Genomic DNA, 13,051 nt, shown 5'->3' on the forward strand with positions numbered 1-13,051 from the left:
GGCTCCCGTAGGAGTCCGGACGGAGCCTTCCTGCAATCAAGGTTGGGGACGAAGTCCGGCTCCCGTAGGAGTCCAGACGGAGCCTTCCTGTGATCGAAGTTGGGGACGAGGTCCGGCTCCCGTAGGAGTCCAGACAGAGTCTACTTGTAGCCGAGGTCGAGGATGAGGTCCGGCTCCCGTAAAAGTCCGGACGGAGTCTTCCAGCAGTTGAGGTTGGGGATGAAGTCTGGCTCCCGTAGGAGTCCGAACGGAGCCTTCCTGCAATCGAAGTTGGGGACGGGGTCTGGCTCCCGTAGGAGTCCGGACGGAGCCTTCTTGCAATCAAAGTTGGGGATGGGGTCCGGCTCCCGTAGGAGTCCGGACAGAGTCTACCTGTAGCTGAGGTCGAGGATGAGGTCCGGCTCCCGTAAGAGTCCGGACGGAGTCTTCCAGCAGTTGAGGTTGGGGACGAAGTCCGACTCCCGTAGGAGTCCGGACGGAGCCTTCCTGCAATCGAAGTTGGGGACGGGGTCCGGCTCCCGTAGGAGTCCGGATGGAGCCTTCCTGCAATCGAGATTGGGGACGAAGTCCGGCTCCCATAGGAGTCCGGATGGAGCCTTCCTGCAATCGTAGTTGGGGACGAGGTCCGGCTCCCGTAGGAGTCTGGACAGAGTCTACCTGTAGCCGAGGTCGAGGATGAGGTCCGACTCCCGTAAGAGTCCGGACGGAGTCTTCCAGCATTTGAGGTTGGGGATGAAGTCCGGCTCCTGTAGGAGTCCGGACAGAGCCTTCCTGCAATCAAAGTTGGGGATGGGGTTCGGCTCCCGTAGGAGTCCGGACGGAGCCTTCCTGTAATCGAGGTTGGGGAGATGTCCGGCTCCCGTAGGAGTCCGACGGAGCCTTCCTGCAATCGAAGTTGGGGATGAGGTCCAGCTCCCGTAGGAGTCCGAACTGAGTCTGGTTGTAGAAATCTGCCGTTGGTGAAGTTCGGCCGTTGGCGAGGTCCGAGGTAGTTTAGATTGGAGTTGAACCTGGTTGGAAGGAGTCTGGAAGGGATTCGGGGAGCAGCCGATGGTCGTAGGAGGTCGGCTGGCGGTAGAGCCTAGTGAGCGCTTTGGGCGGCTTGATAGATGACTGGGAGAACTCATGTTGAAGGAGTTTGGGGTGGTGCAGTGGGAGTTCGTCCGTCGGGGGAGTTCAGTCAGCACCGCGGAAATCCGACTGTTGGAGAAGTCCGGAGAGATACCATCTGCAGTCGAAAGCCGGATGAGTCTTGGGAGGGTCAATCCCGTTGAGAACTTCGGCTGAGGGTATTTTATACCCAACACCAGTCCCCCTACTTTCGAGTTCGAATTTCGAATGAAGAAAGTACAGAGAAATTTTGCAGCCGAAGTTATCCCCTTGAATCCTGTGCACGATTACCCCCAGATATTTTGGCATTTAATGCGCGTGCGCTGGAGTCTTTTCAAATCGAGGCGATCCGAAGAGGCTCTTTTGGAACCTGTAGCGGAACGACGCTCGAGGCGTGGCGCAATAAAGGCACTGTCAGTCGTCTACCGCTTTTTAACCGCCCGCTTGGTGAGTGGGACACGCGGCGAAAAAAGACCGGCTAGAGGGGATTCGCAATCATCATTATGCCGGATCTCAGGGCCTATTTAAACCTGCACTCCTCCTCCAAGAGTCCCGCTCTATCCGACGGTCTCTTTCTGGCATCCTTCTTCTTCCTGAGAACTTCGATTTTTCTCAGCGCCCTTCCCAGCCTTTGGCATTCCTCGAGCCATCCCCCCTTCCGCACCTTCGTACTTCTTCGAATCGCCTAGGTTAGTCTCAGAACTCCTTCCTCTTTTTGTCCTTTCTTTTGCCGTTCGATTTTTCTTCCTCTTGCTCTGCACATCAGTCCCCCGGGACCTTGTTCGTGATTTTCCCCTGATTTTTAGGGATTTTGCCTCTGCAAGTGGTCTTCATGTGATTCTAGATGTCTTCTAGGGGTTCTTCTTCTAGCGGCTCTAGGAGTTCGTCTGTCTCAGTCTCCCAGGGTCCTCAGGCGGTAGATGAGTCAGTAGGTAGAGCTGAACCGCATCCGATTTTTGTGTCGGATGCCATTCCTTGTTCTTTGACTCCGGACGAACTTCAACTGATAAGAGTTCAGTATGGGGTTCCTCCGGAGTACGAACTGGAACTTCCTGGCCCGTCCGATCGGGCCAGTGCCCCTCCTCCCGGCTGCTTCTGCCTGTACCAGGAGGCCTTCCATGCCGGACTCCGGCTTCCTCTGCCGCCCTTTGTCATTGCTCTTTTTCATTTCTTAGATATCTCTTTAGCTTCAGTTGCTCCAAATTCTTTTAGGTTTTTGATAGGGTTCCTTTTCCTCTGCCACGTAGTCGAAGTCCAGCCATCCCTTTCTCTATTTAGATACTTCTACACCTTCAAGCGTCACCCAATGGCAAAGGATTGGTGGTATTTCTTCCTCAGTTCGGTAGGAAGGGGTTACTGAAGGGTGCCCCTTCTTCTATCCATAACTGGAAGGAGAAGTTTCTTTATGTTCGATGCCCGACCTTGAGGGTAGAGTTGCCCCCTTGGGGCTCCCTGAGGGACTCTGTCCGTCGGGTGCCCAGCCTGGAGGGAGACGACCATCAAGCCTCCCAGAAACTCCTCAAATACCCAACTCTTTCTCTCCCCAACCTCCTGAAGGAGTAGCTTCTGTTCAACATCGGTCTGAGCCCCCAGGATCCTGCCAGTATTTCATCTCTCCCCGCCCCCTTTTTTTTTCTCTTCTTTTCTTCTTTTTCACGCCTCCCTTTTCTTTTTCTTTCTCTTCTCTCTCTTTTTTTTTTTAAGGCATGGACGTCGAAGAAGTGCAGATGCTTGCCAGGGGCCTGAAGGCTCTCAAAAGAAAGGGCGCCACGACATCCGGGCCAGCGAAGAGGGCCAGAGCGGAGGGGACTAGTTCGGCCGTGCCCGCCCGAGCGACCTCAGCCACCGACGTCCTTCCAGACACTGAGCATCCCGTCGCCCGGGCCTCCCTGAGGGGTTTGAGTTCTCCTACCGAGGTCCCCGCTATGGAGACCCGTCTTGAGGAGGTGCCAGGGGGTGAGAGGGGGAAGAGGAGAAAGACCTTGGCTCACAGGGTCGGCAGTCGCCGGGCTGCCACTGAGGAGTCCCGTGGCTCTAAAGAGGAGCAGGGGGATGATCCCTTTAGTGACAGGGATCTAATAAAAAAGCTGGTAGACGGGTGCTCACTACCCGAAGTCGTCCAGAGGATCGTCCGCATCGATCCTACACAATTTGTTTGGGACTCGCTGGGGGCCTTCCTCGAGGTAAGTGGATTCATCCTCCTTTTTCCTTTCGCTTCTTCATTTAGTTAACTTTCCAGCTCCCATTCTAACTCTCCTGTTGCCCTTGCAGCTGGATCATCAACTCCTCACCAACATTAAGACGACAAACAAGACGGTGGAAGGCCAGCAGGCCGAGGCTGCCCGCCTTAAGGAAATGGCCCTCGAGGTGGCTGGTCTCCGAGAGGCGCTTGAGAGAGAGAGGTAGACCTCGATGGAACAGAAGGCCGACCTGGAGGAGATGGTGAGGAGGGCGGAGGTCGAGGTTTCCAACATGGCGGAACAGATCCCGACCCTGGTCTCGGAGGCCAGGAGTCAAGCGGTGGAGGAGTTCAAGACTTCCACCGAGATGAAGAAGTTGAAGGTTGAGTTCGGTCAAGCCGCATTCAATAAAGGGTTCGAGCTCTGCCAGGAGAAGATGGTCGTAAAATTCTTTGAGCTCGACCTCAGCTTCTTGGATGAGGTGTCCGAGGACGAAGCCGGTCCCTCCACCGCTGTTGCAGCCACCGCGGTCCACCCCCCAGAGGTGCCGAGTCCCCCGTTGACCCAGAGGTCCAAGACCTCTAACTTTGTATTCTTCCTTTATTGCCATTTTTCTTCTTTCTTTTGTCTTCAAGAAACGTTCAATCAATAAAATGGGTCTCCTCCTTTTGAGGGATTTTTCTTCTCTTCTTCTTCGTAATGAGCTGCGTTTTAACACGCTGACCTCCCGATGGCAGCGCCCCGTCGAAGCGCTTCCCTTGCCTCAGGGGATTCCGCTGAAGTCCACGATCCAGCGGCTGAAGAAGGAAGTCCTCCACTTAACAAAAAGGTCGAAAAAGATGGAAGGTGAGCTTCGCAGGTTGAGGGAGGGTTACTCTGAAGCCACCTCGGAGGCCACCCACTTTCGAAATCTCCACGTGAAGGAGATCATGGAGTACAGTCGGAGGAAGGCGGACTTTGCGAAGGAGCTTGAGAAACACAAGAAGAGCACCAGCGATCGAATTTGGGCTCAAGCTGCCAAGATCAGTTCTCTCAGGGTGGAACTGTCAGCTGCGCAGGAGAGGATTGGCCAGCTGGAGGGAAGTTCGTCCCAGCTCTTGGCTCGGGCCGACGGCGATCGGGAGTGGTTGAAGAAGGTCGCTGACCTTCAGCAGCAGCTTCAGGATGCCGAGGTGAGCTATGACGTGCATCGGACCGACTGGCGCAGGCAGGTGGATGAATATAAAGGGAGACTCAGGGTGGCGACCGACAAAGTCGCCCGTCTTCAAGGGCAGCTGGCTGACAGGGCTCAGCTCGCTTCCTCTCGGGATTCCAATGAACTCCAGTCCCTAAGAAGAACTGCAGAAGGGCTTTCTGTCACCCTTGGGGAGAGGACGGCTGAGCTGCAGTAATTGAAGATCCAGCTGGCATGCGAGTAGCAGGCCGTCAAGGATGCGGAGGCGGAATCCGAGGTCCTGAGGAAGAGGCATCGAGAGGTAGAGAACGAAAGCCAGCGACTCCGTCGGGCGCTCCAGGATGCGCTGCTGAAAAAGAGAGAGCTAGAAGAAGGTTGAAAATCTGAGGCAGTCCTGGATAAGGGGTGAAGCAGATAATTCGAGGTCGGAAGGAGCAGAGCTTCCCTAGGGCTCTTTTTGACCTTCCGTCTTTCCATGCATACATTTTCTCTTTTGTTGTTTTGTCTTGCTTTTGTCATTTTGCTTTTCTTCCTTTGGCCTTCTGGGCTTCGTGGTGTATATTTCACAAATGGAATGAAAAGAAGATTTTGTATTACCTCATCCACGTATTGTATTAAATTATCACCCGCCAAACTTCTTTTGTCTTTTGACTTGTCCGACGTTGACGTCGTTTGGAGGTGCCCAGTCGTTGCCACGCTGATCTGCTTTTCTCATCGTCCATGGCCGTAGGCTCGAGCTTGGTGGTTCGAACTCCGCATTACCTCGAAGGTGTCGCTATTTTCTTGACCTGTGTCGAGAGCCTTCTTAGAGGTCGGGGATGTTTGGTAGGAACTTCCCATCTTTGTTGAGACAAGGTTCCTTAGGTCTTTGGTGTGGTTTGTTTTTTGTCTGTTGCCGGCGTAATTCGTCGCTTTCCTTTTTAATTTTCTTCCTCTTTTTGAGTGAGGGTCCCCTCCTTGCTTTTTGAGGGGTCGCGCAGGAGTGTAGAGGTGCCATTGAGGGGACTTTTCCCTTTATCCAATTTGATTGGGTGATCGAGTTTTTGTCATCGTTGAGACGAGGTTCTCCTTCTGTTCTTGATGTAGTCGATCTCAGCTCAGGTCGGGATGAGGTTCTCATCCTGTTCCCAATGGGGCTGTGGGGGCATATAAGGATCGTCGCAAGGGCCTCTCCCCCCATCCGGTTTAAAAGAATCGGACCTTCGACTTTGCTCATGTTAGGGCGAGGTTCTCCTCCTGTCCCTAACAAGGCTGTGGGAACACATGTGGGCGCTGTTTGGCCTCTCCCCCATCCGGTCTAAGAGGAACCGGGCCTTCGACTTTGCTCACGTTAGGGCGATGTCCTCCTCCTGTCCCTGACATGGCCATGGGGGCGCATAAGGGCGTTGTAGGGCCTCTCCCCCCATCCAGTCTAAAAGAACCGGGCCTTTGACTTTGCTCACGTTAGGGCGAGGTTCTCCTCCTGTCCCTAACATGACTATGGGGGCGCGTAAGGGCGTTATAGGGCCTCTCCCCCCATCCGGTCTAAAAGAATCGGGCCTTTGACTTTGCTCATGTTAGGGCGAGGTTCTCCTCCTGTCCCTAACATGGCTCAGGGGGCATCCAAGGGCCGTTATATGGGCCTTTCCCCTGATCCAATCTTAAAATAATCAGACTTTCATTTGGCTCATGTTAGGATGAGGTTTCCCTCCTATTCCTAGCATGACCTTGTTTTAATTGTTTAAAGGGGTCATCCCCAATCGTAACAAATCCATGCCAAAAGGGAAAAACATGCAAAGTCGAAAGGAATTTAGATTCAGGGCAAAGTCGTGAGTAGTATATTTACAGGTTTCTCGAGTTCCATGATCTTGGAAGGTCTGCTCCTCCTTGAGGCCCTCTCGTGATGGAGTCGATGGTTCTGATTGGAGGCCGATCTCCGGGCTGCTCCTCCCTCCTTGGCGGTTCAGGCTGCGGCAGGGCCCTTGGCCGATCTTCTCTACCCTCAGGCCGACGTCGGATGAACCTACCGAGTCGACCTCGCCAGATGAGCTCCTCGATCTCGTCTCGGAGCTGGATGCATTCCTCCGTGTTGTGGCCATGGTCGCGATGGTAGAGACAGAACTTGTTGGGGTTGCACTTCCCAGGATATGTGCGCATCCTCTCTGGCCTAGGGAGCTGCTCCCTGACCTCCATCAGCACTTGGGTTTTCGAGGCATTAAGGGGGGCATAGTTGCGAAATCTTTCCGGTGGAGAACCCCACCGGACTCCGCAGTCCGAACTTCTCTGCCTACGTACCCAGGGAGGAGTATGGACACACTTGTGCCCGAGAGGAGTTCGAGAACGTGGCCGAGCTTCTCTCAACCCTTTTTTGATTGCGGGCTTACTCGAGTCTCCCGCCTGCCATTCTCTCGCAGTCTCCTCATCCTTCATTTTGAAGGCTTCTTTCGCTCGAGCGTACCCTTCAGCCTGAGCCAACAGATGAGCAAAATTTCTGGGGTACTTCTTCTCCAGGGAGAACAAAAGGTCATTCTTCTGAAGGCCGCCCTTCAGAGCGGCCATTGCTACCGACTGGTCTAAGTTTCGAACCTCCAACGCGGCGACATTGAAATGGTTGATGTAGGCTCGAATGGACTCCCCCTCCCTCTGCTTGATATTGATGAGGGACTCCGAACCCCTCCGGGGGCGCCGGCTGCTGACAAAATGGGCCACAAATTGGTGGCTCATCTGATCGAAAGAAAAGATGGTACCCGGCTTCAGCGCTGAGTACCAGTTTCTCACCGCTCCCTTCAAGGTGGATGGGAAGGCTCGGCATAGAATGGCGTCGGGTGTGCCATGAAGCAGCATCATCATCCGGAAGGCCTCCAGATGATCAACCAGGTCCGAAGTCCCGTCGTAGCTTTCGAACTGGGGGAGTTTGAAGTTTGGCGGGATCGGTTCCTGCATGATCATTTGAGAAAAGGGAGGGTCAATGCAAATATCCTCACCATAAGTGGGGGGAGCGTGGCGGAGTTTTTCGATCCGTCGGTTCATCTCCTGGAGTCTCCGGTCTAGAAAATCCTCTCGACTTCGGGTCTCGAGGGTCCTCTGACAGAATGGGGGCAGGGATCTTCCAGGGGTAGAGTCATGATCCGATTGAGGGCTCTCCACCCTCGGGTTCGTCTTCTTAGGAAAAATGGGGCGGCTGGCCCAAGTGGCCCACCCCACCATCGGATTCTGGTGTTCCAGTGATACCCTTTCCAGGCGCACCGATGCCTGCGGCTGTTTCTGCTGCTGCATGGCCTGCACAGCTTCAGTGAGGCCCCTAACCTGCTGTGCTAGCAGATCAAATTGCTCCACACCGACCGCCGTTGCCGGAGGAGGAGGAGGAGGCTGAAAAACTGGAGGTGAGGTCAGAGCCTGAGATCTGGCCGCAGAGGCCGTGGATCACCGCGTGGATGCCTTACGGGGAGGCATCGGGCAAAGACCAAGTGGAGGAGGGAGGAGAGGGCACCGGAAAAGATGCCCGGGGGCAATCCCATTGAGCGCTCCTTTAAGAACAAGGGTACTGCGAAGGTTCGTGACCCCTTCCTCTAGCACCAATCCTGTTGGTGCAAAAATTCGCTTGCGTCGGAGAAGCTGGAGTCGGGGGAGTCGCGGTCACCGCTGGGACCTGCAAAAGAAGTCTAAATCGGAGGTGGGGTTGCTCCGGCAAGACCCTCTGACGCTCAAGTCAGTTCTCTGCCTCAATAAGAATGGAGTGCTCGAACGAAAATTTTAGTAGAGTTTTAGGATAAAAAATTAGGGCTTATAGAATAACGTATCTGGGGCTCCCTTTTATAGGCAAAAGGGGACAGCAGACTGATAGCAATATCCGTAACCGCCTGGCAGTGGGCTGCTCAGAGTCAGGCAGAGTTTGTTGCGAAGAGTAGTGGAGTGGGATTGTGGCCACCGCTGAAATGTGCCACGTGGAGTCTGTTGAGGGTAGTGGAACGGTGTCCGTTGTCGCGACTTGTCAGGGGGTGGGAAGAATCGCACGGTATCCATCATAGGGAGTGGAGCAGAATCATGGTCATTATGGCGATCTGCCAGGGAGTGATGGAGCCACGCGGAATCCATCGTAGGAAGTGGAGCAGAATCATGGTCGTTACTGCGGCTTGCTAGGGGGTCCAGGCCTGACGGTCGAAGCTCGGTTGAGGCACCCAATAGAGAGAAATGGCTATCCATTTGAAAGGAGCTCGGATGTTGCTGGCGGGCTGCGATCGAAGTCGGGGGCAAAGTCCGGCTCCCGTAGGAGTCCGGACGGAGTCTGCTTGCAGTCGAAGTTAGGGACGAGATCCGGCTCCCGTAAGAGTCCGGACAAAGTCTACCTGTCTGCTGAGACCGGCAATAGCAACAGCATTTGTCTTCCCATGGTTGAATTGGAAATGGATGAGACCTTGAGGAAATACGAACACATCCCCCTTGTTAAGGACCTTCGTGAAAAGTTTGTTGGGGTTAGATGTGACAAAGCCGACGTAGAGCGTGCCTTCTAACACTACAAGGATCTCAGTTCCCCTTGGGTGGATGTGAGGAGGGTTGAGACCATAGGGTGCAAAGTCTAGGCGAGCTAGCGAGATGCCAAGGGTGTTGAGCCCAGGAATTTGGTTCACATTGACTTGAGTCACATTAGACCCTAATTTGTTTCCTGTGTCACCGGGCTTGTCAAGGCCAGAGAAGAATAAATCTTCGGGTTTGGCCATCTTCGGGTCCTTGCAGACAAACCCATTCACGAACACTGCATCAACAATTGCGAGAAAGGTAAGTATAAATGAAGAAATGATAAGAACTACACAGCATGCAGGCTAATTACATGTGCAGTAACTAATTATAAGATAGCTGTTGAAGAGGAGTACCATCTGATTTACGATCAGCAACACAGAAATCTTGGAGTTGACTAGGATCAGAAGCAATGGCGTGAGATGAAGCCAGAGCAAGGAGGGCAAGGAAGAGAAAATGGGCAGCCATCTGCCCTCCCTTAATTTCTAGCTAGCAGAAGAATAGCCAAGTGTTAGGATTTGACGCCTCGAGATTCAGCCCACATTGAGCCCACAGCGAGGTTCGCGGCGAAAAACGGAGTCCAACGAGACCAAGATCACCTGAAACAGAGTTCGGAAGGAGGAGATACGAGCTTTTGAAGTCGGCACGAGAATCGAGGCGGTGGAGGACCGCCGCCGGCGGGCGGCAGTGGCGTGGCCGCAGGCGGCAGCGCGCGGGACGCACGACCCAGGCCCGCGCGGGACGCGCGACCCAGGCGACCTAGGCCCACGCGGGACGCGCGACATAGGCCCGCGCGGGACGCGCGACCCATGCCCGCGGCCCCTTTGCCCCGGTCCACCATGGACCGGGCGGTCCACGGCGGGTCCTGTGGACCGCGTGGGCGTTTCCCATGCGTTTCTCGCAGTCCACGGCACTATTCCGTGGACCGGAGCGCGATCTAAGGGCCCAGAGGGCTCCCGGTCTTGATCCGATGGTCTGGAACGTTGATTTGGCTTGTTTAGGACTCTTAAACCTAATCTAATTAGGTTTTAAACCGTGTTTAAGCCTTTAAAAATGCCTGTGATGAACAAACAGTGGTGTGGTTCGGGTTTCTCGCCGTACAGCGCCGTACGAACCCGAGAAGAGAGAGAAAGACGGAAGCATTGCTGTGAGAGAAGGAGCAGGGCTCCTGGACAGCGGTCGCCAGGCTCTTCAGGGATTCAGGAGGGTCTTCGAGAGAGAGAGCTTTTGTGAGGGGAACTTCTAGTGAGAGAGAATTGGGTGTACAAGGGTTGAGGGTGAGGTCTCCTCTTGTAAAATTTCTTTTTCATAGTGAAGTTTGCATGCCTCATGGAGGCGAGCCCTTTTGTGACTGATCCACGTATTTTGATTATTTTTCTTTTATTTTATTTCTTTTTTCTTCCTACTGCATCGCGTGGTACTGGAAAGATCTTGGGAGGTGGTGTCCTGGCCAGACATCCACCCAACACCAAGGATATGGAGATAGGTAGTATGGCCAAATAGCTTGGAGGAATTGTATATATATAGAGGGAGATGTACGTGCCTGTTCAGCGGCTTGAATCAGTCATGCAATTACTTTTTCACTAAAAGAGAGAGTATTCCCATGTTAGGTGACGGTTTTCTAATGTTTCCCATGTGTTTGTTCTTGTCCAACTCTCATTTAGACAGAGTCGTGGCGTCTCGGCGATAATATGTGTGGATGGAAGACTGTGACAAAGTAGTTTAGAGACAAAAGAAAACGCGATATTGTTATATCAATCCGTCCACCCATTGGTTAAGGTTTGTCTCGTTCTCTTACAATATTTTCTTATATCAATCAATGGGGATCTTGGTGCAACCAATACCGAGTCGTTAGAGAACTGCAGTCCATGGGCGGGTATGTATATTATATTCAACTAAGATTTTGATCTGGTCGCAATAAGCAATCATCAACAGACCTATTAGCTCATGCCGCTGTGATTTACCAGGGAGAATGACGTGCTACGTACAGAAGCACTTATGCTTTCCAAGGCAGCAGTTGAAGCCACCAAACTGGCTGAAATAGCTAATAATGACGCCCAGCTATTGACTGGATTTGCTTTTTCTAGGACGTATTAAACCAAACTATTTTTCAGTTATGTATTCGTATAATAATATTAGCATCTCAAAGCTTCTTTCAGGCCTGTTTTATCATAGCCAATTAAGCAATTTTCCTGGGAGAATTTAATTAGGCCTTGTTGGGGAAGTGGTGGTGGAAAATGTTAAGTAATATAGGGATCTTCTGTGGGTTAAGATCATTCACTTTTTCTTTATCGATTTAAAAAAGCCTTTAACATTGTAAGGGCCCGCTCCATTGATCGACAGGTCCCATAGTTTTGTTTCCCTTGCACAAATTCTAAAGCATCTAGAAAAAAATGAGAAAATGTTGCATGTGCTATGCATGTGAGAGGGAAGGAAGACTTTTGATGGGAGTCTTCCTTGTCTGATTTCGACTAAGAAAATGTCCCTAAGGCATGCCAAAACCTCGAGATTCTTTCTCTTGTCTGATTCCGATTGAGAAAATGATCCTAGACCATGCCTAAACCCTAGGCTCCTTGGTCTACAAAGGGGAACTCTTCTCCCTCGTAACCACCTCATTGCAAACCCGATCCATTACCAGCAAGCAAACTTTTGAGTTTTGTTCTTGATCTTCTAAGAGGGATCCTTGGGTTTTTTTGACGAACCGATTGCGAGATCTCATCAGATCCAACATAATGTATAGATCTTGTTTTTCTTTTTCTTTTGGTCTATAGGGGGTTGTTGCTCAGGATTTAGCTTGTGAAGTACTAATGCTAGATTAGTGTTGGAACAAGGCATCCCCTATTTTTTTTTCCTTTCGTTGCACTGGTGATCGTCATCAGACTTGGCCGTGATGGGATCACTGTAAGTGGTTGCCACAACCCCCACTATTGAGGGATTGTTGCTATGGCCACTATTGAGGGTTCTAATCTCGATTTGTGGAGAAGAGAGAGATGAAATCTCGCCTGTCTTAATAGAGAAGAGAGTTTTCTTTCTTTTTTGTGCCTTCTCTCCTAACCTCTTGTTCTTTCTTCTTCCTTCTCTCTCCTCTCCTTTCCTTTCTCTCTCATTGATTCAAGGGGGTTAAGTGGAAGGATTCAAGGTATTTAGTAATGGATCTGTAGGAATTCAATATAAGTTTTGCAAGGATCCGATCTTTCAAACAGATCTTAAAGCAAAAAAATAGAAAGAGTCCCAATTGAACTTTGTTTCTCCCTTCGAGTACACCATGAAAAGGGACTCCTAGGGCTTGTTGGATTCTGGTGAAAGCCCTAGGAATCAACCTCACAACTAGACAAAGGTGATTTACTATGGAAAAAAATTCCCTCCCAATTTTGACAGGTTTTTCGACAAAAAATATTAACTATGAAAATTTTTTAGGGAAAAAAATTTTCTTGTAAAATTCCTTGCAAAAGTAATTTCCAAGGTTTTTTTTGAGGGATTTTCTCCTCATAAATGAGTTCTCAGTGAAAATTTTTTGATGAAAAATATTCTCTCCAAAAATACCTCAGAAATTACTTTTGTGAGGGATTTTTCTCTCATAAATAAGTTCTTAGTGAAAAAATTTTGATGACTAAAGTTTTCTCAAAATGTTTCTCACAAAAATAGTTTTCAAGGGATCGATTCTTCTCTTAGAAAAGAATCCTTTGGGTAAGAATTTTGATTAAATGAGTCCCTCAGAAAAACCCTTGAAAAATCAGTTTTCGAGGGATTTTCCAAGGGATATTCTGAGAGATTTTAAATAAATTATTTTGTTATATTCTTTTCTGGGAGATTTTTCTAGAGATTCTAAATAAATGATTTTTTATATTATTTTTTGGAGATTTTTTGATGGATATATAAAAATTATTTATTTAAATGGTTTTCCAAGAGATTTTTTGAGGGAACACCAATAATTTATTTATTTAAATGGTTTTTCAAGGGCTTTTCCAAGGAATTTCAAAAAAAATATTTATTTTAATGGTTTTCTGAGGGATTTTATTGAGGGATTGCCAATAAATTAATTATCTAGTATATTCTTAACTCTTAACTATCTAGTATATTCTTAATATTAATT

At 50.5% G+C, this 13,051-nt stretch overlaps 1 protein-coding gene across 1 annotated transcript in view; it reads right to left on the reverse strand.

Moving 5' to 3' along the window:
- LOC140859256 (putative germin-like protein 2-1) overlaps positions 1–9,426 on the reverse strand; it is a 31,812-nt gene extending 22,386 nt beyond the window's left edge. Inside the window, exons 1-2 of the mRNA XM_073260947.1 lie at positions 9,315–9,426; positions 8,790–9,196 (exon numbers count right to left, since the gene is read on the reverse strand). Of these exons, the coding sequence (XP_073117048.1) occupies positions 8,790–9,196; positions 9,315–9,426 (519 nt within the window). The remainder of the gene's footprint in view (positions 1–8,789; positions 9,197–9,314) is intronic.
- Positions 9,427–13,051: the final 3,625 nt, after the last annotated feature.

This window comes from Elaeis guineensis, chromosome 7 (assembly GCF_000442705.2).
Source record: "Elaeis guineensis isolate ETL-2024a chromosome 7, EG11, whole genome shotgun sequence".
NCBI lineage: Eukaryota > Viridiplantae > Streptophyta > Magnoliopsida > Arecales > Arecaceae > Elaeis > Elaeis guineensis.